Raw genomic sequence first — 22,988 nt, 5'->3', positions numbered from 1 at the left:
AACTCCAGTCAGCAACGAAGCACCACACAGATGCTCACTCACTCCCCCCTCGGTGGGATGGGGGTGAGAATCCGAAGAGCAAAAAGTGAGAAAACTCATGGGTTGAGATAAGAATAGTTTAATAATTTAATAATAATAATAATAATAATAATAAAAACAACAACAAGAGAGAGAGGAACAAAACCCAGGAAAAAAACAAGTGATGCAACCGCTCACCACCCGCCGACTGATGCTCAGCCCGTCCCCAAGCAGCGATCGCTGCCCCGTGGCCAACTCCCCCCAGTCCCCAGTTTCTATACTGAGCATGCTGTCATATGGTATGGAATAGCCCTTTGGCCAGTTTGGGTCAGCTCTCTTGGCTGTGCCCCCTCCCAGTTTCTTGTGCACCTGGCAGAGCATGGGAAGCTGAAAAGTCCTTGACCAGTGTAAACATTTCTTAGCAACAACTAAAATATCAGTGTGTTACCAACATTATTCTCATACTAAATGCAAAACACAGCACTATACCAGCTGCTAGGAAGAAAATTAACTCTATCCCAGCCGAAACCAGGACAATGTCCTATCAAACTATCAGAGCGAATGTGCTTCTGGCATGTTTTTAAGGCACAAGGATCCGTATTGGAAGAAATATTAAAAATCTCAGAGCAGCAGCTTAGAGGCTTCATTTCTTGGAGTTCTTGACAACTTTGACAGTTTTATTTCGTATGACTGAAAGAGCTAAATAAAAATAATTGAGTATGGCATGACAAAATAACAGATGGCTATAGTTAATGCTGACTTCAGCCCCTATATGCCTGTTGAGTTCAATAAGGTACTAAAGTGCATAACTTAGTGTTGAATTTGGTCCAGAAAACTTTATGAACTATGGGACTTACTGCACCTAGAAAATTTCAGTAAAACCTGATTGTATAAACACCTGCCATTGCTCCTGCCCTTTCACTGGCACTTCCTGTAGTGTTCATCCTTACATCACATCTCTGCATATACCTCATACCACACTGAAACCAACCTACGCTTCACACAAAGGCATCATGGGGAACATAAGGGTGCTGTGATTTAGCTCACCTCTTCAGTTGCTTGTATAGCTATGACACCAAATATTTTGGGAAAAAATCTAGGTTGATCACACCTTGGAACAGAGTGCTTGATTAGGTAACCTCACAAAATCTCCTTCATATGTATGATAAGTAGGTTGGTTCTGTGTTCCAAATTTGTATCTCCTGGTAAGCATTTTTCATGCTTATCTTCTCCTTTGTGTTTTTATGCCAAACCATTGTTTCATTTGAGCCCCTTTATTCTTAATATAGATGATATCTGAGCCCTTTTAGCCTTACTTTCGGGTTTCTGTAAAACAGAGTTTGTTAGTAAGCACAAAGCTGTCTTACATGAAAAATGTTGTATTCAGAGGTGTTGGATTCTGCTCTCTGCAAAAAATTACACTTATCCTACTTCTGTATCACAGGTGACATTTTGGAAGACATAGAAAAATTACATTTCTTGCTAGACATCATCTGGAAAATAAGCATACCAGCATCCTTCTTCTAAATAATAAACTATTTAAGTAGCCAATAAAGAGACAATAGATGGGGAGAGAAGTAATATCATAGACTATTAAAAGTAAAATTCCAAAAGAAGTTACTACTCAGCTATTTATTTCCTTTCTGTAAAGGCCCCAACCACATCTGTACTGATTTTTAAGAAAACTTAGGTATTTGAGCCTATTTTTCAGTAAGCTTTTTCTGTTCTGACTGACCTCAACCTTTAACTGCAACAACCACAACATCTTATTTTCTGTATCTATAATAAGTTCTCATTCTTGAAATACTGTATTTTTATGGTATTACACATGATCTGCTAATTGTCTCCCCTCAGAAGACCTCCGTTTCCCTTCAGTCCTTAGAGGTAACTATCACATTGTACTTTGATTTTCTCTCCGGTCTCAGCCCCAGAAGATTGCTACCCATTTTACTTTTGTGGGTGTGTGGAAGAAGGCAAACCCCCAAGAGTAACGTTTGTCTCTTTCTGCTTTCCTGGAGATGGCTGAACACCTGCCCACCGATGGGAAGTAGCGAATAAATTCCTTACTTTGCCTTGCTCATGCATGCAGCTTTTGCTTTACCTATTAAACTGTCTTTATCTCAACCTATGAGTTTTTGCACTTTTCCAGTTCTCTCCTCTGTCCCAATGAGGGGGTGTGAGCAAGCGGCTGTGTGGGGCTTAGCAGCCTATTGGGGTTAAACCACAGCAACATCCAAAATTAGGAAGAATTTGTCTGTTCTTTCCCAATACTCTTATCTGAAAGCTATTCCAGAACTTCATTCTTGATGGCTAGAAATCCTGGTTTCCAGGTTCAATATATTTGTAAATATTTGATTCACAGGACACTACTTTTTGTGTTCATGAATGTCTGCTAGCATAAATATTTCTTTCTCCCTCATGTTTACCTCAGTATATTTTTAGAGAAAATGATACTACTACGTTTTAGCACATGGAAGATGGAAGACAATGCAGAGACAAATAAGCTGCTGCTAACCCCAGCTACTGTGTGCACTGGCTCCACAGGCAAGAACCGTGGCTGAGCAAATAAGTCTTGCCAAAAGCCTTCTGAAGAACATAAGAATAGAAAAAATGTCCTGTAGGATAAGAACAACAGTCCACGTGCTCCATCATCCTGTTGTGGACAGTGGCAATAAGAGATACTGCTCAGGGCAAGCACGTAAGCGTGGCCACTTTTGTCACACATTCAACTTTCACTCCCCCACCATCTACCATGACTGCATTAAAAATGTCACAGGGTGCACAGTGCTTACAGTATCCATTGATGGACCTGTTTTCCATGAATCTGTTAAAGCCTTTTCTGAACCTACTAATAAAGTCTGCTTGCACAGCCTCTTCTGGCAGCAAGTTCCAGAAGTTTACTAGTGGCTGTGTAAAGTAGTACTTTTTTTCCCTATCTGTTTTAAGCTGGTCTTATACCAATTAACAGGTCTGTACCAGCTTTTGGTGTCTTTGTGCTATGATCCTATGCACTATGCAGGTATGTTAACAGTGTTCCCTTGTATGTGAACTTCCCTTCTTGTTTTTTCTTTATCAAACGACAACGTGGCCTCATATGCATGCAACAATACCCAGTGAAATTACCCCAATTCCTTCTGAGCAAGGTATTACACTGCTTGAAGGAAGATCTTCAGGGCTCAAAATAAACAGAAGTAGAGTCAGTGAGGAAACTGTTCACATATCTTTAAGGAAGGGGAGTTCAGAAACAGAAAGGTATTAGTTAATTGTTTTCTAAGGTCTTCAGAAAAAAAAAATAATTGTTTACAAACAATCTGTTTTAAGATTGTAGAGGACTCACTCACAATAAACGCAACAGAACCTGGAGGTTTGCAGATACATTCTTCAGCTGTATCAGTATAATTTATACTGAGCTTATAAGGATTTATACAAGGTCGTAAGTGATTTGCAAGCATTAATTCATCAGAAACGGAAACTGAAATCATATAAGAATCATGAGGAGGTAGGTACTGTAAATATCGGAACTACATCACTAGAAGGTTCTTAAGAAAGTTAAGGAAGTTAAGTAAGGGCAGGTATAAAAGATCAAGTGATTTGTTGAACTCGGGAACAGTTAAGTAACTGCTTAGCTGAACCTGCAGTAATCATTAAAGAAACATGTAAAAAACCCTAAAAAATTAATGTGACCAGAAATAATAACAGCTTTCTGTTTCTTGAATTATGGGATAATATTCATTCTAGATCAACAATGGGACTAAGCATGAAGTGGTCAAGTGGTTGAGTCTTTTCAAAAAATACCCTTGAGATCATTAAAATAAGATTTTTTTTTTGTTTTGCTTTAGTTTCCTACAAAGAAAGAAAACATGTTTAATGCAATTTCAAAATACTTTCCCATTTTGTTTACAGGGGCGGCCTCCAGTTTTCATCATTCTATTTATGCTGTGACAAGACTTGCAATTGACTCCATCCCCCCATTCCATGTTCACTTCCTTGACTGAAGATGAAAAAGATTTAACAAAATAGAAGATGAGATGATTTAGTGCCTCCATGAAACTTGCATTTCCTTGAGATTAGGTCTTTTCTAGGGAGTTGTAATTAAAATAGAAGTCAGTATGCATTCTGGCAGTTCTATTATACATTATTTACATCTTTTTTGTTTTTTGTGTTGAGAATCCTTGCGATACGGTTAGCCACCTTGTTTTCCAGGAGACAACGCTTCTAATCATTATGCATTCTACTATGCTTACAGATACCTAGTAAGTATAAAATAAGTGCTGGTCCCCAGCTAAGTGCCTACCAAAAAATAATTTGTAGTTTGTGAAGATGACAGGCCTTACTGTCAAACCAGATCTTTGAGGTCTTTTTGGCAAGAAAAAATTGAGGATATTTATGTGTAAAGATGACAAGGATATCTGCCTTAGCAACTGAAGCTACATGAAGTGTCCAGATTGATGGAGAAGATGTATATGACATCATAGATTGAAAAAAATTGACGCAGTTCCCCAAGAAACACAAAATTATGATGAAGTGTCAGTTTTCATTCTTTGCAGTTTTAGTGGCAATCCCTTTTCTAAAGAAGTAATAGCATGCAGCAGTGCTAATAAAATCTCCCTCAAAATCTTCAGCCTTAGAGCCTGCCTCTCCATGAAGTCCCCAATCGTGGGGAAATGCATTCTCCATTCTCTATACTAACGATGCATTTCTATTGCCAATTATGAGAAATGGAATCAATTTCATAATGTTTTGAATATGCTGTCCTTTGGATAAAGCTGGCTTTCTTCCAAATGAATCCCTATAGTCTGTATTATTAGAGATTGTTTCAAAATACAGCCTTTTAATCTAAATACTTCCAGCCCAGTGTTTAGTAAGGTCCACTATAGAAAGTTCAAATATATATTTGATTTAAACTACTTTGGGAGTTTTCAGAGAGGTTCTATGCTGTCATATTTCCACCTGGTGAAACAAGCCTCTCTCCATTTGGCATACTACCTTCTTCCTAGCATGACAACAGTGAAGGTGCTGTCCAAGTGGACAAGTAATTGAGAAAAAGTGGCATTGCCACATCTGTAACTTCTGCACATGCCTGTAACTAGACAAAAGAGACCTCTGAGTCCGCCAGGACCATGACTCTCACGCTACAGTATTGACTGACCACAGTGGAAAACCTGAAACAATGGTAAAGGGAGCATTATTAGCCAGTGGCTTGTATTTCCTTTTGAACATCTATCCCTTATCTTTGGTATTTCCAAATACAAGTGAGTTGCACAAGTATTCCTGCTTACAGCTAGCAAGTGTTTTACAGAGTGCCTAACAAATGTTTTTATCAAGTTGCAATGTATTTGTGTTTCTTTGTGGTTGAGACAATAAGCTCTTCATTTAAACCAATCTCTGATTTTCAAAACATTTGGAGCTGATGCTGGGATCTTTGGTTTTAGGAGCAGAAACCCAGAAAAACCAGAATATGCTATTGATACCTCTTTGACTGAAGCCACTAAGATAGTTTGTTTTAAGGTGAGTAATAAAAATAATTTTAATATACTTTTCTAGAAAATAAGCAGAAATGGCAAATATTCAAAAATACAAGCAAAGAACAAGTTTCTGTACAATACTGTTTGCATTCTTCTGAAATAGAGATGATAGTGGATGAAACCTGAAAGTGATCTATATCAGTCCTGAGACTTTGCTATGAAACATTATTCTTAATAAAATATTTTTATAACAAAGATTTATTTTATGATGTCTTGTCAGTATAATTGTTTCTCCTCTGAGGCAAGCATATGAGAGTTGCATTACTTATATTGACAATTATTAATTATTTTCTTTTAATGCAATACAGCCCAAGATCCCAGTGAGGATCAATGACCTATTACTCTACTTGGTCTTTCATGACCACAAGGAAAGTCAGTACTTCCTCTAAATGATTATGATACTAAACTATCTGATTCCATTTGTCTGCAGTACGTGTCACAGGACGTGCACATAATATGATGCAATGACATACACAAACTGTCAAACTAATTAGAAGTAATAGCCATTTTAGGATGAGTTTCTGCCAAAGACCGATCTCTCTGTGATTGAATTCCCACACGTGATAATCCTCAACGTCTTGCTCCTGCTCTTCCACTTTCTCACAAGCCCCACATTTTTCCCTCTTCAGCTCTTCCACTTTTCACCTATCCCCTAATTAAATCATACTGTGTATTCTTCATTTTTCTTATGTCCTTTTATTGTTTTCCATTAGAAAATGGAGATGAAAATACTGCGCTTTTTGAATTCTCTTCATAGGAGAGTTTACAAAGATTCCTCAGATTAACAATTGTGTCTGTATAGTTTCAATGCCCTCTTCCACTTGATCAAAAGCTGAGCAAAATATAGTATTTGTGATAATGTAAAGGAATACACATTATTAGCTGTCCCGAGATATTGGTTTAGATAGAATGTTTTCTTCCCAGTAAAACATTTCTTCTTCTTCAGAAAAATATGAAAAAAAAGCCATCTGAATCCCATAAGCAAGCTTGCTCATATAGACACACTTTTAGTGTAAAGAATCCATGTAGCATTTTAATGCCAATTTAAAGACTGTTGAAAACAACATGAGATAAAAATGCAACAAATTACCTTGGACCTGATTTACAAAGTCTCCATTGCATACTCAGACAGCTCTTATAAACTTTGAGGGATCTCCAGGGATCCTATTTCCTACATTTACTAATTTTCATCACTATAATATTCTGCGCGTGAACAGGAGGCAGAGGAAATAAAAATAGCTGGAGAATTGGGGGGGGGTTGAGGCTGGGACAAAATGTCTAGCCATGACTAATTACAGATAAGTAGTAATTTGGAAAGCTTGGGACATTCACTGATTATGCAACACACACAAAAAACCCCCACCAAAACAGGAGGGAGACATGAATGGTAACTAAGATAAAACCACACCTGATCCACGATATTAAAGCAATTTATAGAATTCAAACTTGTTTTACAAGTCTAACTACAGAAAAAAAAAAAGTAAAAGCAGTTTCTCCCTTTTCTCTTGGTGTTAGAACCATTGCCTTTATTGCTCAATTTGCAGACTTTATGAGAGGTTACTGGATTGCTTTGAGTGTTTATCATAGCCAGTGCAAGCAACCTTCCTCTTTAAAGTAAAATAATGCAATATGCATATAACAACAGTTCCCAGGCAAAGAGCAATATTGCAGGTGACTTGCCTTTTTTTTTTTTTTCTTTTCTTTTTCTTTATCAGGTCTTCTGCAGTGCTAAGAGTCTGCTGGGCAAAATGAGAAAAGGACAAAGAACAATTCTTCCTCTAAATGCTAAAGTTTTGCAACTACCTGAGTGATGAACTGACATCATATTTTGATCAGTGGCTCTGAAGAAAACATCCCCATCAAGTCTGGAACCTGATACAAAAAATGCATCTTAAGGGCTTCTGGGCTTTCTCTTCCCACTGCCCCCCTCTTCCCTCCCTCCCCCCCTGCTTCTCTCTCATATGATTACTTCCTCTCTCCCCCTTATACATATATAAATCCTGGTACACCAAAGAACAAACAGTGAAAACAGATATATCTTTTGTTTACATTGGAGGCTTAATACCTTCAGCCTGATGGACTCCCTTGTGATTGTTTCAGCTAAAATATGACCGCTAATAGTAATAACAGCCAAGCATGCACTGCAGTGTTCATCTACCCTGTAACACATGTTGTCACAAATTTCAGATGTTGTCTACATAGGATTGCACTGATTCAGAAAAAAAAAGTCAGGGGAGTCCTACAATTCAAGAAGAAAAGCAAAGCACTCTATTCAAGAGCTGAGCAGTGTCAGGTACTGAGTGAAATACATTGGGCTGGTCAGCACTGGGGTGATTTCATCTCCATAGCACTGCACTGAGGGCAGAGTCATTACTCTTTAAGTTAGCACACAAATAAAAGGAGGAGGAGGAGGAGAAAATACTTGGCAGCTAAAATTTCTGCAGTGCACAGTGCTCAGCGTACTCTGCCCTTACCTGACAAGCTGCGACAGTGAGGTCATTTACTTTAAAGTTAAGACCATAAGCTTTTCATTCAGACTAAAAATTCTGTATGCTTCTAGGCAAGACATAGCAGACATTTTTGTTCTTGATCACTTGATTTGTCACTCACACTAATCATGAAGTTTAATAACAAAAAGAATCGAAATATGCTGGGAAATATATTTTAAATCATCTGTATGGTAGAAAAAAAAATCATATATCTGCATTTTCACCTGCTAGTTCATAAGCCTCTCACAAATTTCTTAGAAAGTGTTCTGAAAATGGTGGGAAGTTTCTAACAACAGCAAGAATATCCCAGAGAGTAATAATTACAGATACCTAATTCTGATAGATTTTTTTCAATGTCGCTGTTGAATGATTCTGTAACTTAAAAAGATCTGGATGAGACCAGCTGTCTGTGACTGGTTGGAACTGAGGTCAGCTGAACACAGGAAAACCTGAACAGCAACACTCAGAAGTGAGGTCGGCAGCAGGATGAACCACTCACTTTTTGTCTCACAGCTATTTACAGACCAAATTAATAAACAAGGATAACATCTTGTCATCGCTCTCCCCTTTAAGTTCATTCATTACTGCTAGCACTGAATGATGAATGAACCTGAAGTCAAATGGGAATCATCTTCATCCTTAGCAGGTTGCTAGAGCTCAACCATTTTTACATATGCAGCAAGGTAAAAGACTGCTCATGATGTATGAAGAAGTACAGATTCCTGTTTCCTCATCCTCAGCTATGCTAGTTTTGTATTGCTTGCGGGATGAAAAATCATAGTAACTGAAAAAGAAGCGCACAGGACTGAATATATAACACCAAGTAAGAAGGTGCCAGTTTCAGAAAGATAAAGCAGACTGCCAAACAGTTATTTCATGTCACATCAATGTTCACATCTTCTTGTGTTTTCAGTTTTGGAGAAAGTTAAGACTTGGGTCCTCAGCTGTTTGGTCACTGCTGTGAGCCAAAAACATTAAGGGAAATGCTTTCTTTAATGCCAATGAGTGGAATGACAGCTAAACATCAAGTGGTACCAGCTTGTTACAAACAAGGCCACAATCCAGTCCCAAAGGTGAATAATACAGGATGGAAAAGAGAAAACAGTAGTAATGTTTGCATGATTCACTGAATCCCCAAACTCCTAATGCCTTCAACCTGTATTAGTTCAGGCTGCAAATCTGTCAGATCCCATGAGCTACATATATCCGACTGTTGTCAGTACTTGCATGGAACATCTCTAAAGGAGAAAGAGCAATCTAGGTGATCCTGGGTTTGCCCGGATTGTGGACTAGAGCTGCCAGCTGTCAGCTATGCATTAGCAATATAACACAAACATTAGGGATAACTCCAGGGCAGCAGGTACTGTCCTTCAAAGTCTACATAAAACCAGTAGCCTGAACACTTACTGTGCAAGAGCTGCTATGCCCTTCATCTGCCCTCAAATTAACTTTTGAATCACTCACATTAGTCTTAGGTAGTATTTATGATAGTATGAACACTGAGGAAAAAGCAGCCCTCTTGTGTTTGTAGACGACCTTGTCTAATAGAGTTCTGGTCTGCAGCTAGAGTCCTATGGTGGTACGGAGGCACAAGTAAAGGAGAATTTGAAAGGTGCTACTTAGCACATCTGTAGCACGGCCAAGTGCTGCATGGAGTTAATCTCTCCACTATCATTTCCATCTCCCAAACTCTTAATCTGTTGTTATCAGTAACAAAACCATTTAGCCTTCTCTTGTGGGAGAAGCAGAAAAGAAGAATGCATAATGGACAAACACAAGGTATATATGGTTTCTATAAAAGAAAATATAGAACAGTTTATAAAAAAAGAGGACAGAATTCACTTAACAGGAAGATTTCACATTTTTTAGCATGCAAACTGTTTCAATATTGAACACCAGTTACAGCTGATGAGCACAGCTGAGAAATGCAGAGCAGGCAGCAGCCTGTTTAATACCCAGTCACTTGACCCTTTTCACTACTAGAGTAGTTTTAATGGCCAAACTATAACTACTAGGAATGAACTTCCTGGCTTCTGGCTAACTGCTTTTCTCTTGCTGAAAGTTTCAGCTCAAATCTATCAATCATTCAGAAAAAAAGTACTACTAGCTGTATTAAATCTAACATTTCCTAAGGTTTGAATGCTTGACTTTCTGTCTTTAGTGTTCCTCTTCATGCAGATTTTTATTCTGTGCCATTACATACTGTCATAGTGCTAAATTTTGATTGACTGGAATTATCTTAACACTAGGTGCCAATGTCAATGTACAGAGGAACTCTGAAAGGTAACCCTAAAAACCTACAAAAGGCTCTCTGGATTTGTAAGAGTACAAGAAAAACAACCATATGAAGTAATTCAAGTCGTCAGCTAAGCTTCCCTGCCTTCGCCCAGAAAACTAGTTTATTCCTTAAGCATAACTAAAAAATAAGTTTTGATATTTCAACTTTTATACAGCAAACAAATGTAATTACTGTACACAGTTACAACACAAAACACAACTACTAATTGTGTTTTCTGGTCTGTCATTTCAAAGATGGCCTTTAAGCTCTGCAAAAGCATTGAATTACAGTTTTCAAAGTGGTATGGCCTAATTCTACAAAATTTCCTCAATTTCTAGGAAATTGAGGTTCATCGTCTTTATCGGATGCCAAGCAAAACAGCAGGACATCATGAATCTTACTAGATAATTTTCTGTTCTTTTTTTTTTCTTTTCTGGTTTCATGTAATACAAACCAGTATGTTTTCTTGTTAAATACAGGCCTCTGTATTTTAGCAAAAATGTCTGTTTTGCCAGGTACTGCTTAAACATATGGCTACATTATATAAATACTTGATTTTTGTATGCAGTCAATCTGTCTAGTTAAACTGGAAATTTTTCATATATATATAGGATGTTTATAGTCATGCATGTTCCTCACCGCAACTTCTGTAGTTCTTCAAGTTCTTTGAGGTATATCCATATTTGATCCCTTTTACTTCTTTAAGTTTTCTCTACGTAATGCTACAAATATTAAGTAAATTTAATCAAAATGTAATCAAGTAGAGCCAATGATAAGTTCTCAGTCTGGTTTTTGTTTGCTTTTTTTTCACAGAGAAGGTATAACCTAGTCACTTCTGATCATGTAACGCCTCTGTGGAAACTAGATAGGAAAGTAATGGTTGGACTCGATGATCTTAAAGGTCTTTTCCAACCTATATGATTCTGTGATTCTGTGATTCTGTAATATTAAAAAAATATCCAAAGACATTTTTTGCAGCTTCTAATGAAGGATAGGAGAAGCCAGTGTCATGTAACTAGCCAGTTCTCTCTGCATCAGCAGCTCTGTTACTGAGAGCGCACAAGGTTAAAGGACAGATGGATTTTCAAAAGTGTCTAAGGGAGTCAGGAACTGAAATATCCATGATTTCAATGAGAATTAGTATGTACTATACTTAAGCCTTGATGTCTATCAATAGCCCCAGGAGCCTTTAATATCCTGTTAAATCTGGCTACAAATGACCTACCTGTCATCGCCACACCCACAGGCCAGCATTTCAACATCCACCCATATTCCTGCCACTCAAACAACTCATGTTAATCTGAGCCCTGTTTAATCATCTTTTCCCATGACCTGAAACTTTCTTCTGAAACCTCCACTGTAGAAGAGTGCTTCCTAGCCAGCAACTAAGCACCACACAGCTGCTTGCTCACTCCGCACCCCCCCCCCGCCAGTGGGATGGGGGAGAGAATTGCAAGAGTAAAAGTGAGAAAACTCGTGGGTTGAGATAAGAACAGTTTAAGATTTGGAATATAATAATAACAACAATAACAACAACAACAACAATAATAATAATAGAATATACAAAGCAAGTGATGCGCAATGCAAGTCCCTGAGCAGCGATCGCTGCCCCCTGGGCCAACTCCCCCCAGTTTCTATACTGAGCAAGGCGTCATATGGTATGGAATAGCCCTTTGGCCAGTTGGGGTCAGCTGTCTTGGCTGTGCCCCCTCCCAGCTTCTTGTGCACCTGGCAGAGCATGGGAAGCTGAAAAGTCCTTAACTTAGTATAAGCACTGCTCAGCAACAACTAAAACATCTCTGTGTTATCAACATTATTCTCATACTAAATCCAAAGCACAGCACTATACCAGCTACTAGGAAGAAAATTAACTCTATCCCAGCCAAAACCAGGACAGAAGTGAAGGGGCGATGTATCCTGAAGAGCATTCTGGAGAACATCTCACAAAAATAAAGTAATTTTGCAGGCTCTGGAGAAAGAAATGTTAATTTCCAAACTGTGACAGAGGATAAACAAGAAAATGAGGCTCCCTCCTTCTGTTTTCATTGCTCATTTCCTCCATTTGTCCAAACCACTGTTATTCTCCTTAATCCCTTTTGACCATCTTTAGGACCACCAAATAGTTCTTGAAAGATTAGCAGTCACATCAATAGTCGGCAGTGAAGTCCGTGCCCTACTTTGTAACCTGAAGTGCATCCTCATCAGGAAGTGCTAAAGGAAAAAACTTCTATGTCATCTTTTCCCAGTAAATCCATGCACAGCATCATATTATGTCTTCTCACATATTGTGGCTGCTACAAAGGAAAAAGTAAGGAGGCTGTGGCGTAGAAACTTTGGCCAATCTGGGTGTTTAACTGACTTTAGGGTCAAAGGAGAGTAGGAACCAAAATTTCTTTGCAGATCTTTACATTTGCTACTTAATTGGTACAGTTTGTCTATCTCTACAATGCCAGCCATTTTTTATGGAACTGCATAAATGATAATAATAATAACATTTTTCTTCAAATAAGATAATGGTTTTTTTTTCAAAAAGCCTTACATTTTACCTGAAATTACTCATTTGAAGAAGATTTTGTTTAACAGCAACCCAGAGAATTTCTTGCTACTAATAACAGCAACCTCAGTAGAGTTTATTCTTTCAAAATTGCAGCAATCTGACTGAATGTCAACCACACAGTCTTTCATAAATGATCTTTGTTAGCAAGAAAAACTAACCTTTTTTTATAATCTGACTCACCTCTAAATTAATTTCATTTTGGAAACAAATAATGAATAATTTGGGACTAAGGTTCATTTTGGTAGGATTGTTCTGGGTGAAGCTCTTCCCACCTGTGTTTTTGTTTCTTTATCATGACAAAAATGATTACTTAATATTTACATTGCAGCAACAAGATGGGCTTCTCTTAAGAATCAGCTTCTATTTTAGATGATGTGTGCAAATACACATGAATTTGAATTCCATATCTCATATTCCCTGCCAATATCTATGGTTTGGCTTATCTACCATCTGGGCCTGATAATCAACACATTAGGCATGAGCTACAAATAGCTCTACAACTTACAGAATGCTCTTTTCTTTTTTATTCAGACAGACAAGGTGTAAAGTTGCTCAGTGAACTTTTAAAAAGCATTAATAGAAAAACCATCCAGATTTAAGGTATATCAAGCCTATGGTGTAAGCTAGTCCCTGGGAATAATTACATTGTAACTGACTCCATAATTAACACAGCTGGTTCTGTGCTTATATAAAATTACTCATACACTTGGTAAAAAAAAAACCAAATCAAACACAAAATTTAGAAAAACGAAGTATTTCAGGCTGCTTAAAGAGTTTTAATTTGTCCCCTGTACCTATCACCATGATACAATCCTTGACTGGTCACTGATTATTATTTTTTCCAGAGGGCTCCAGCATTATTCAGTACAGGAGGCAGACAATACTTATTTAGTAAATCACTGCTCACTATCCTAATTTACTCTCATGCTTCAATATGTGGACCCCATTTTATATTTAATGTGTATTTCAACTCTTTCTATAAAGACTGCATTTTCTCATTGGATTTTCTATAGTGCTCATTACTACAGTAGACGATTGCTTCATAAATCTACCTATCTTTGCAATACCTCTGTGAGGTGAGTATCTGGCATCATCTCTATTCTACAGATTGGATGTTAAGGCTGAAAGATAAGGTTAAAAGCACACACACAGTTTTAGTGCTCAATCTGAGATGCCTACAGGCTTGTTTTGGTTTGGTTTGGTTTTGGTTTTGGTTTGGTTTTGGAGGACAGCATTAGATACATTCAGAGAGAGCGATCACTTATTCCAGTTGCAGCTGTGAATGTTCGGTACTTCCACAAACTGGACCTCTGGGTTTCCAGTTAGGTACCCAGAAAATTAGGATCAAACTAATGACTGCTCTGTGAAGAAACGGCTTATGAAACTTGGCAAGCACCACGCAAGAATGTGGTTCCAAAGGCAGAGTTAGAATCCAGTTCTCCAGGGGAGCATTCTCCTGCCTTCGCTACAAGATTGTTCATCAAACTGCAATTCCTTGCTTCATTTCTAACACAATTTCTAACTTCTACAATAAAAATTGTGGACAATATTCTACTTACACTACATCACTCTGATTCAGCCTGACCCAACTCTTCAGTGGCTCCCCAATCTCCCTTAAAAAGAGTGCCCTGCACTTCAAAATCTGAACCTCTGTGCTGAATCTTTCTCCTCTTCTTCACCTTTCATTCCCACAATTTCCACTCAGCAGACTTCTTTTCCCGTTTTACTTCTTTACCTTTTCTAACGCAGTTGTTGCTCTAGCTACTGCCTTCTCACCACTGTGTCTTCCTGCTCCCCCCCCCCGCCAAAAAAAAACCCCCCAAAACAGATAGAAACTTTTTTCACATTGTCTGGGCATGAGCTGAAAATAATTATGGGCATACCACGATCAAATGCAGTGCTCCCAGCTGTGGCCAAGATATAAATTACTGCAAAAGTCCCACCTGGCCTCTCAGCCCCAGTTTGGCATTTACTCAGCCCTTCTGTTTTAGGGGACTGTAAGTTCTTCTAAACTAAGTTGTGCTGATGAGCTAGGGTGACAGCTGTGGCAAGCCACTTTGTCAGTCTGTGAGCTGAGACCTGCCTGCTCATCATAAGCTGCAAAAATCCCTGTACTAATAGTAATTTCCTCACTGTGCTGGAATACCCATGTAACTCTATTACAAAGGCTTACTAGTGTCTATGTCATGGTGCCTGGATTTTAGTTCTGGAGTTATCATCTCAGTTAGTCCTTGCTTGGGGATCCTTGCATTGTGCTCCCCTCTGGACCAAAGTAATGCTCCCAATATTCCTAAGCTAACACTTTTTTACCTCTAAGGATGAGAAGACATACTACAGTTTATGCAATAGTTGGAATATGTAAAGTAGTATATGCAAAAGCAAGGTTTGAATGGATGTGATGGGTGCACGCTTTCACAGCAACCGTATGCCTCTCTCAGCCTCTCAATGGCCTCTGCCCTTTCCGGGCTCCCATTGCTACCACCGGCTGAATATACCCGCTCATGGCAATTCTCCAACAGTGCTGTTGCAGATACTGTGGTCCAAACCAGGAGCTGTTTTGCTGTCACCAGAGTTGAGCACGGACGCGCTGGAGGCCCTGGTTAACATTCTGCCCCTGATAACTGAAGTCAGTGAGGTGTCCTCACCTCTGGAGCTCACTTTCATTTTAGGTATTGATCAACCTGGCTAGAGAAAATTCCTAACTAGGACTCCTCAAAATATTTCCAAAACCCAAAAGGTATGATTTTGGAATGGGCTAGATTCTGCCAAAACTAAACTGCAAAAATGAATCTTGAACAAAATGTCCTTAAAGACTATAATGGGTCTTTCATGTCTTCTTGTGATTTATACACACCACAGATTAAAATATAATATCCAGTTGTATAACTATTTTTCATAAATTGTCCTGTAATATACAGTAGTTTTCCTGAAAAAAACCCTGATACATATCCAGAGAAATACTATATAAATGTCTTCTTGTTTGAAGTTCTGAGTAAACAGTTGTATATCTATTATGATAGTAATCTCATTTTAGATTTTAAAAAAATCTAATAATTACATTAATCTATTTATTAGTAGATTCCATATAATCTCAGTGTATATAGGGGGTGTAGAGGTTACAGAAAAAGATTATTGAGTGAATGCTGCTTATTAAATTATCATCTGTGACTCTTAGAGAAGCCACAAGAAGAGATCAAAAGTCAATGCTATTTCCCCCATGCATTTCCCTCAGTGTAAAAGAAAACAGTCGACATATGGTACAGAGACTATTATTCATGGATACGCATCCAGTGCCTCAAGCAATGAAAACCATAAGTGTTCCTAATTCTGCCATTATCGTAATTATTATTACAATATCTTCCTTTTATCCTTACCATTTTGTCACAGAATCAAGCCTACCTCCCTCCTGACACACTGCTCTAGTGACTATGTTTGAGTCAGAGTCCTCTGACTTTATATTCTTCACTCTCTGTATAATTCTAGCTCTGAAGTTTGGCACCATGTCTGGTTCCTCTGTCTCTAATATTGACTTCTCTATCTCTGTGGTGTTCTATAGTTCACCCCATATCATACCTAACAGCATACTATCCTAACAATGTTAAAGCTTAGGGTGGCAATGTCGGTGGCAATGTTTGATTTCCCACATCCTAATCTATCGTTTCTGCAGGGCCTGGAAGATTTCCTTTATTACTCTAATTTTGTATTTTTCATACTTCATTCTTGCAGACGACACCAAACGGGGAGGAGTGGCTGACATGAGAGGGGGTTGTGCTGCCATCCAGAGGGATCTTGACAAGCTGGAGAAATGGGCTCACAGAAATATAATGAAGTTCAAAAGGGAAAAGTGTAGGAGAAAAGGGGAAAAAAAGGGGAAAAACAACCCCATGCACCAGTATATGCCGGGGCCCACCCAGCTGGGAAGCAACTTAGCAGAAAAGGCCCTGGGGGTCCTGGTGGATGCCGAGCTGAACATAAGCCAGCGATGTGCCCTTGTGGCCAAGAAGGCTAATGGTATCCTGGGCTGCCTTAGGCAAAGTATTGCCAGCAGGTCGAGGGAAGTGATCCTTCCCCTCTACTCATCACTGGTGAGGTCACACCTGGAGTACTGTGTCCAGCTGTGGGGTCCCCAGTACAGGAGAGAGATGGAATTACTGGAGAGACTCCAATGAAGAGCCACTAAGATGATTGAGGGACTGGAGCATGTCTCCTATGAAGAGAAGCTGAGAGAGCTGGGACTGTTCAGCCTGAAGAAGAGAAGGCTCAGGGGGATCTCATCAATGTCTATAAATACCTAAAGGGAGGGTGCAAAGAGGACAGAGCCAGGCTCTTTTCAGTGGTGCCCAGTGACAGGACCAGAGGCAATGGGCACAGACTGAAACACAGGAGGTTCCCTCTGAACATCAGGAAACACTTATTTACTGTGAGGGTGACCAAGCACTGGCAGAGGTTGCCTAGGGAAGCTGCAGAGTCTCCATTCTTGGAGATATTCAAAAGCCGTCCGGACACAGTCCTGAGCAACTGTCTATAGGTGGCCCTGCTTGAGCAGGGAGTTTTGACCGTATGAACTCTGAGGTCCCTTCCAACCGCAACTATTCTGTGATTCTGTGTTTTTGTGATTCTCCCTATGCTTTTTTTTAAATCCCTGACATACCATTAGAGTTCTGTAGCTCTATATTCATTAATAGCTGTATGAATTTATCAATTAACACAAAATGGCTTATGAGCCACTATTGATTCAACTACCAACAGGTTGCTATTAATGGGAAAAGTGTTCATAAAAGTATGGTTCCTATTGGCCACTGAACATTGCATACCATGTAAAATATGACGCTGCCTGTCGTGACAAAAGAGACAGAAACAGTTAAAGCTTACAAACGAAGTGTTTTAAGAGCACAGAGACGGTCTCACACAAAATGATGATGAGCTTTACGCAGTAGGTTCATTGTTAGAGTGTTTATGGGGAGTATCAGAGATGCAGGTTTAATTCTCTTTTCTGCCTGAAGGGATTTAAACCCACATCAATTACCTCACAGCAGACTGCCCCTGTTACCAGGCTGTAAAATACTCTGGGGTAGGACTTCCTCAGTCCCTCTGTTAAAATTGTTCCACCTGGGATGAATCAATAACTATTTATTAGAGAAGAAACTAGAACCAATTCTCACTGTCTCATCCCAAATGGGCTATAGGTTTATATTCTCAACCAACAGGCCAATGAATATTTAATTATCTCATGCAAAGTGAGATAAATTATCTCATGCTTCCTTGGAAATACAGTCTCATTCCATAATACTCTTTAAGCCCAGTTATTATCACATTTTTCTCATGAAAGATGGATAATGAGGGTTGGAGTCACTAGATGAGTGATTTCAACTCTTCTCTCTCACATTCTACAGGCAAATGCAGCAATAGTACTCCAAAAAGGAGAAATTCTGAGAAAAAATGAAGTAGCAGAGATAAAATTAAATACTGTATTGTAATATAACGGAATATGATGGAGACAAAGTTGCATGGGCAGCCAAAATGCTGGCCTATTAGGACTTGACTTTGCAATTTTAGCATTCTTTTCTATAGCTCAGTTGACTTGAAAACATAAACATACTCCTTATATTTGACAGTCACAGATACCATGAATAAAATGGAAATGAAGAGATGGGTAGACACTTTGCAGGAGGGATCATAAATATAGTATTTTTGCCTTTGTTCTTTGGTAAGAAAGGAAACATATAAACAAAAGACATTCAAAATAATAGCAGTGTTGTAAAAGTTACGAGATTCTGGTCATTCTCACCCTGCCTTCTTGTAAACCACTCACCATTGCTTATAATCAGCATCACAGTTGCAGTAGTACTTGGGATCAGTACAGTTGCGTTCGATGCCGCAGGCACATTTTTGAATGCCAGGTCCTGATCCGCCCCAATAGTAGTGCTTCTCATTGGCTTTTCCAACCCACCAGGTATATGGATTCCCTTCTGCAAGGAATGAAAACGCAAGGTTATGATGCATCAAAGAGGTAGAGCTCCATAATGTATTAACTGGGCTCAGATCTTTAAAATGTTCATGTTAACAACACATAACTGGACAGCCATCCCGCATTTCTGGCCAACAAATGCATTCATTATTACTGAGCAATTCAAAGGACTTTGCCAGGTAAACAAAACACATTTTCTTTTCTGTATTCATGCAATTTATAATGATTGAAATTAATTAAATATTTTTTATCTTGTATGGTCTTTGTTTAGCTTTTTAATTGTTCTCAGCTTATATAATGAAAATACATGGGCACGCTCCGTAATTATTTTCAATTAATTTCAAATTCATACAGTAAGCTATCAGATGGATTATTCAATAGTTGACCACAAATGCTGCACTGAAAGATGCATTCATTTTCTCTCTTTTTTAAAAAAAAAACCAAAACAACAGCTTTTAATTGGAAATTAATCTGTCTTCACTGGAAAACAAACATGTTCATCATGCTCTCTCCAGCTGGTCCAAAGCAAAGCATAAAGAGATATTATCAAACTCCAAAAACATCTTAACCATTTCTTAAAAATGTATAATTTTTTTTTATTTAATACTTGAGCAAAGGTGATCTGAACTTTGATATAATCATATTTCTTGGCATTGGGTCTTTAACTTTATATTTTCATATACTGCTCTAAGTTTATTTCTAATGCTTTTGGATTAACTAAGCCTCTTATGTGTAAATAAATAAACCCCCTCTACTTTAATTTCTACTTTGAAAAAACACCCTTACCGAATAGTTTCTTTTTATTCCTCCAATTCAGCAAGACACTTAAATATGAGCTTAACTTCAAACCCATGTGAGTACCTCAATCAATCTCAATGTACTTATCTTAGTGATTTTTCACATTTAGAAAACATGATTGAACTCAGCCTATAAACGTGTTTCTTTAAAATGTCTTTTTCCCTCATCTGCTGCTGGTATTTTCTCATTAAATCAAACAAAGCTATTTGCATGGAATTCACTTATTAATACATTTTACAAGTAAAATCTTACATAATAGATATTCTACTTTTCATAATTTTCTGTTTGTGCATCTCACTTATACATCTCCAAAAAACTGCATCCATAATCCTAAAAATAGCCATTTCACAATTAGATTTGATCATCTAGACCATAAATCTACTTATCCCACACATATGTTGAAAGTAATTCACACAGAACTCTAAAGAAAATTAAATTCCAGAGATGGAGAGAGAAACCAAATATCTGCACACATGTTAAAAAAACACCAAAACCCAAAAAGACACAGCTCTCTGAAAATACTTGCTTTGTTCAATGCTTTTGAATTGTTAAACATCATATAAAATAACAGTATTGAAAATACAGTAATGTGAAAAATTTGTGGCGGCTGAAGGTATTTATTAGACGTTACTACTCTGCACAGCATGGCCATTCAGCTCTAGTGCTAACACAATAGGTATGGTAATAGCACGACTTGATTCTAGACTCTAAATCGGTCATTTTAGCTTCTGTGACTCGATTATCATGGAACTAAGTGCTGCGAGTTAGAAGAGTGTGCCACGTGAATGCTGCAGCAGCATTTCCAGCCTGCAATACAATCTATCAGATATGAGACTACGTAGCCCTGGCTTCCAAAAGATTATTTAATAAGCATGTAAGGGTAAACGTTATCTTTCCACAGTGAATGACAGAATCGCTTTTATTGATACAGCATCCATAGTGATATTTGAAGCTCCTATTGTATTTTTTTTCCCCTCTCATCTTTGAAGTTAGTTTTTATGCTGTAGTGGAAATGCTGTAGTTTTGACTGTTAGTCAAAATTCTCTTTGTTTACACCCTTCCTGTCAAGAGAAGGATTGCACGGTTCAGTCAGCAAGCACTTCACTGGGAAGCAAAACTGCTAATTAAAGCACCAGAAGAAAATAAATTACTTAGAATTGTCAAAAAGAGGATTAAAAATTCAGAAACAGGTAGAAATGATTAAAGCAGATGAAAGTGATAGTAGAATTACAGACTACAGTGATGGGTGCCACAGACCACTATGACAGACACAAACAGGGCATGTTTTAACTCCTTTAAATGACAAATGGCATACAGTTTTAAACCCAGAATGCATTCTAGTGTCGACAGAACCATTTTTCACATCTATTGTGCGCATATACACTGATGTGCGCATCAGAGTGCATAGACACTAGCTAGGGATCTGGCCCTATTTGGATGCATGCTTCTTCATTCTGAAGACCTACCCACAGGCTTAGGAACACAAATGAATTTAGGAATATACTAACATGCATGATTAAATTTCCAGACAGGTCAAGGAGGGAACATATGATTTTAAGGGATTTGCATTCAGCACATATTTGGCTAGCCCTCCCCACAACCCGTAATTCCAGCACTGCCCTTCTGGATACCACCAAGAGTCTGTAATTGCCCAGCATATTGTGCTAGGGCTTGCAATAGAGGGGCTCTTAGTAGACAGCTCTCGTTAGCTGGCTACCATGCAGCGGGGCGGACTTTCCACTTGGACATAACCTCATGCACTGGAATAGGATGAGCCTCACATCAGACCACCCTGCACCACAGTGGTCCATACAAGAGGCTCTGGAGCTCCTTGATAGTCTACAGTTAATAAAAGAAAAAGGTGGGGAGACACTGCTGTGTCCCATCGCTCTGTGCCAGCCAAATAAGAACAGCCCTTTGTGGCCATCCTGCTTCATGTCAGCCAAGAAAAAGAAGAGCAGCATTTTGTCTAGAGTTCATAAGCTCCAAATCAGGAATCCTATGCAGATATATTGCAGACACCATTGGGTGTCTGGGCATGACAAAGAGTAAAACCCTGTATTGAAGAGACTAAAAGAACGGCTTGAAGGGAGAAGGATGTATCATGCAGGTAAAAAAATATTTAGAAATAGGATCACTCTTCCCCTCTCACATTTCATCCTGTTTTATAGCTCTATAGTCTCCTTTTGAGGATGTGAATCTTTCTGCTTCAGAGCCCTTTGCTTATTTTTTCTGCTTTGGAACCTGTTGGAAAGGGCTGATCCAAGTAGAAGTAGTAGTGCACTCCAACATGAAGACTGATCATTAATGGATACAATTCTAAGCATCAGACTATTTTATCATACATGATTATTCTGCTAAAATATCAATACCATTGGTCTTGCGGCATTAAAAGTATATAAATTCAGTTTAAGGACAAAAAACAGTAGAGGGGAAAAGTTATATATAAAAGTTGTCAAGTGTATTGGGATGACAAGTAAAACCAGAAGATATTTCTTCTGTTTTTGAAGTTATCTTTTCTTATCATAGGAACAAATTTTGAGTCATGGGATAGCTTTTTTGTTGTTGTCATTGATTGACTGTTTTTTTCCCCCCAAGCTTTTGTGAAGAAATAGCATCATGAGAAGAAGGAGGAGGAGAGATACTCTCTGCCTGCCTTGGGATTTTGGTCAGAATCAAGTCTTGATGCAGAACTGCTCTTTGGGCACAAAATGTCTCTCCTTCGAGGGTTGCTGTAGGAAGTGTTGAAGTTTGTGTGTACTAAGTTATGACCAGGATGCTTTTTCATTTCCCTTTTTGAAGAGAAGCCACTTGCAAAGGTGTTGTGTGCTTATTACTCAGTTACTTAGCAGAAAACTAATGATGGTATCAGAGTAAGATGTGGATACCAAGAAAATGGACAAAGATATCCAGGTTTTAGGAAGTTCATTAACCTTACGGACAAAGTTAATAGCTGTGGTGTGAGAACAGTCTTCTAACGGCAAAATGGCTGATCTTATTTTAATGGGGCATGCGGACACAGGAATATGGCCAGAACATCAGATCAAACAATTTTTTTAGTGATTCAGATCTCTCTCTCTCTCACACACACACACACACAAAAGCCTTTAACTTTTACAGGCAATACAGTTAACAGTGGTTGCAATGGCTTTGCAGTGCTGAACTTTGATTAAAATTAATGCAAAATATTAGCTCCTATTTAAATCCATGTACAATGTTATCCCAGATTTGCAGTTATTAAATCAAAGTATGTAAAGAATCTGGTCATCAGTGTTTTCTATCAAGAAGTGCTCCCCTTCTACAGAATATTCAGAAAAATGTAAAGGACTAAGGGAACTTCTTTGTATTCTCACAG

The 22,988-nt window shown here is 38.4% G+C and overlaps 1 protein-coding gene across 1 annotated transcript in view; it reads right to left on the bottom strand.

The window, feature by feature from the left end:
• Nucleotides 1–22,988, bottom strand: part of CNTNAP2 (contactin associated protein 2) — a 1,202,777-nt gene that overhangs the window by 190,454 nt on the left and 989,335 nt on the right. The window contains exon 14 of the mRNA XM_075493725.1: nt 18,680–18,836. Coding sequence (XP_075349840.1) covers nt 18,680–18,836 — 157 coding nt within the window. The remainder of the gene's footprint in view (nt 1–18,679; nt 18,837–22,988) is intronic.

Source organism: Mycteria americana, chromosome 2, assembly GCF_035582795.1.
Source record: "Mycteria americana isolate JAX WOST 10 ecotype Jacksonville Zoo and Gardens chromosome 2, USCA_MyAme_1.0, whole genome shotgun sequence".
Lineage (NCBI taxonomy): Eukaryota > Metazoa > Chordata > Aves > Ciconiiformes > Ciconiidae > Mycteria > Mycteria americana.
The sequence above is the reverse complement of the archived record's forward strand: the minus strand, read 5'-3'. Positions and strand labels throughout refer to the sequence as shown.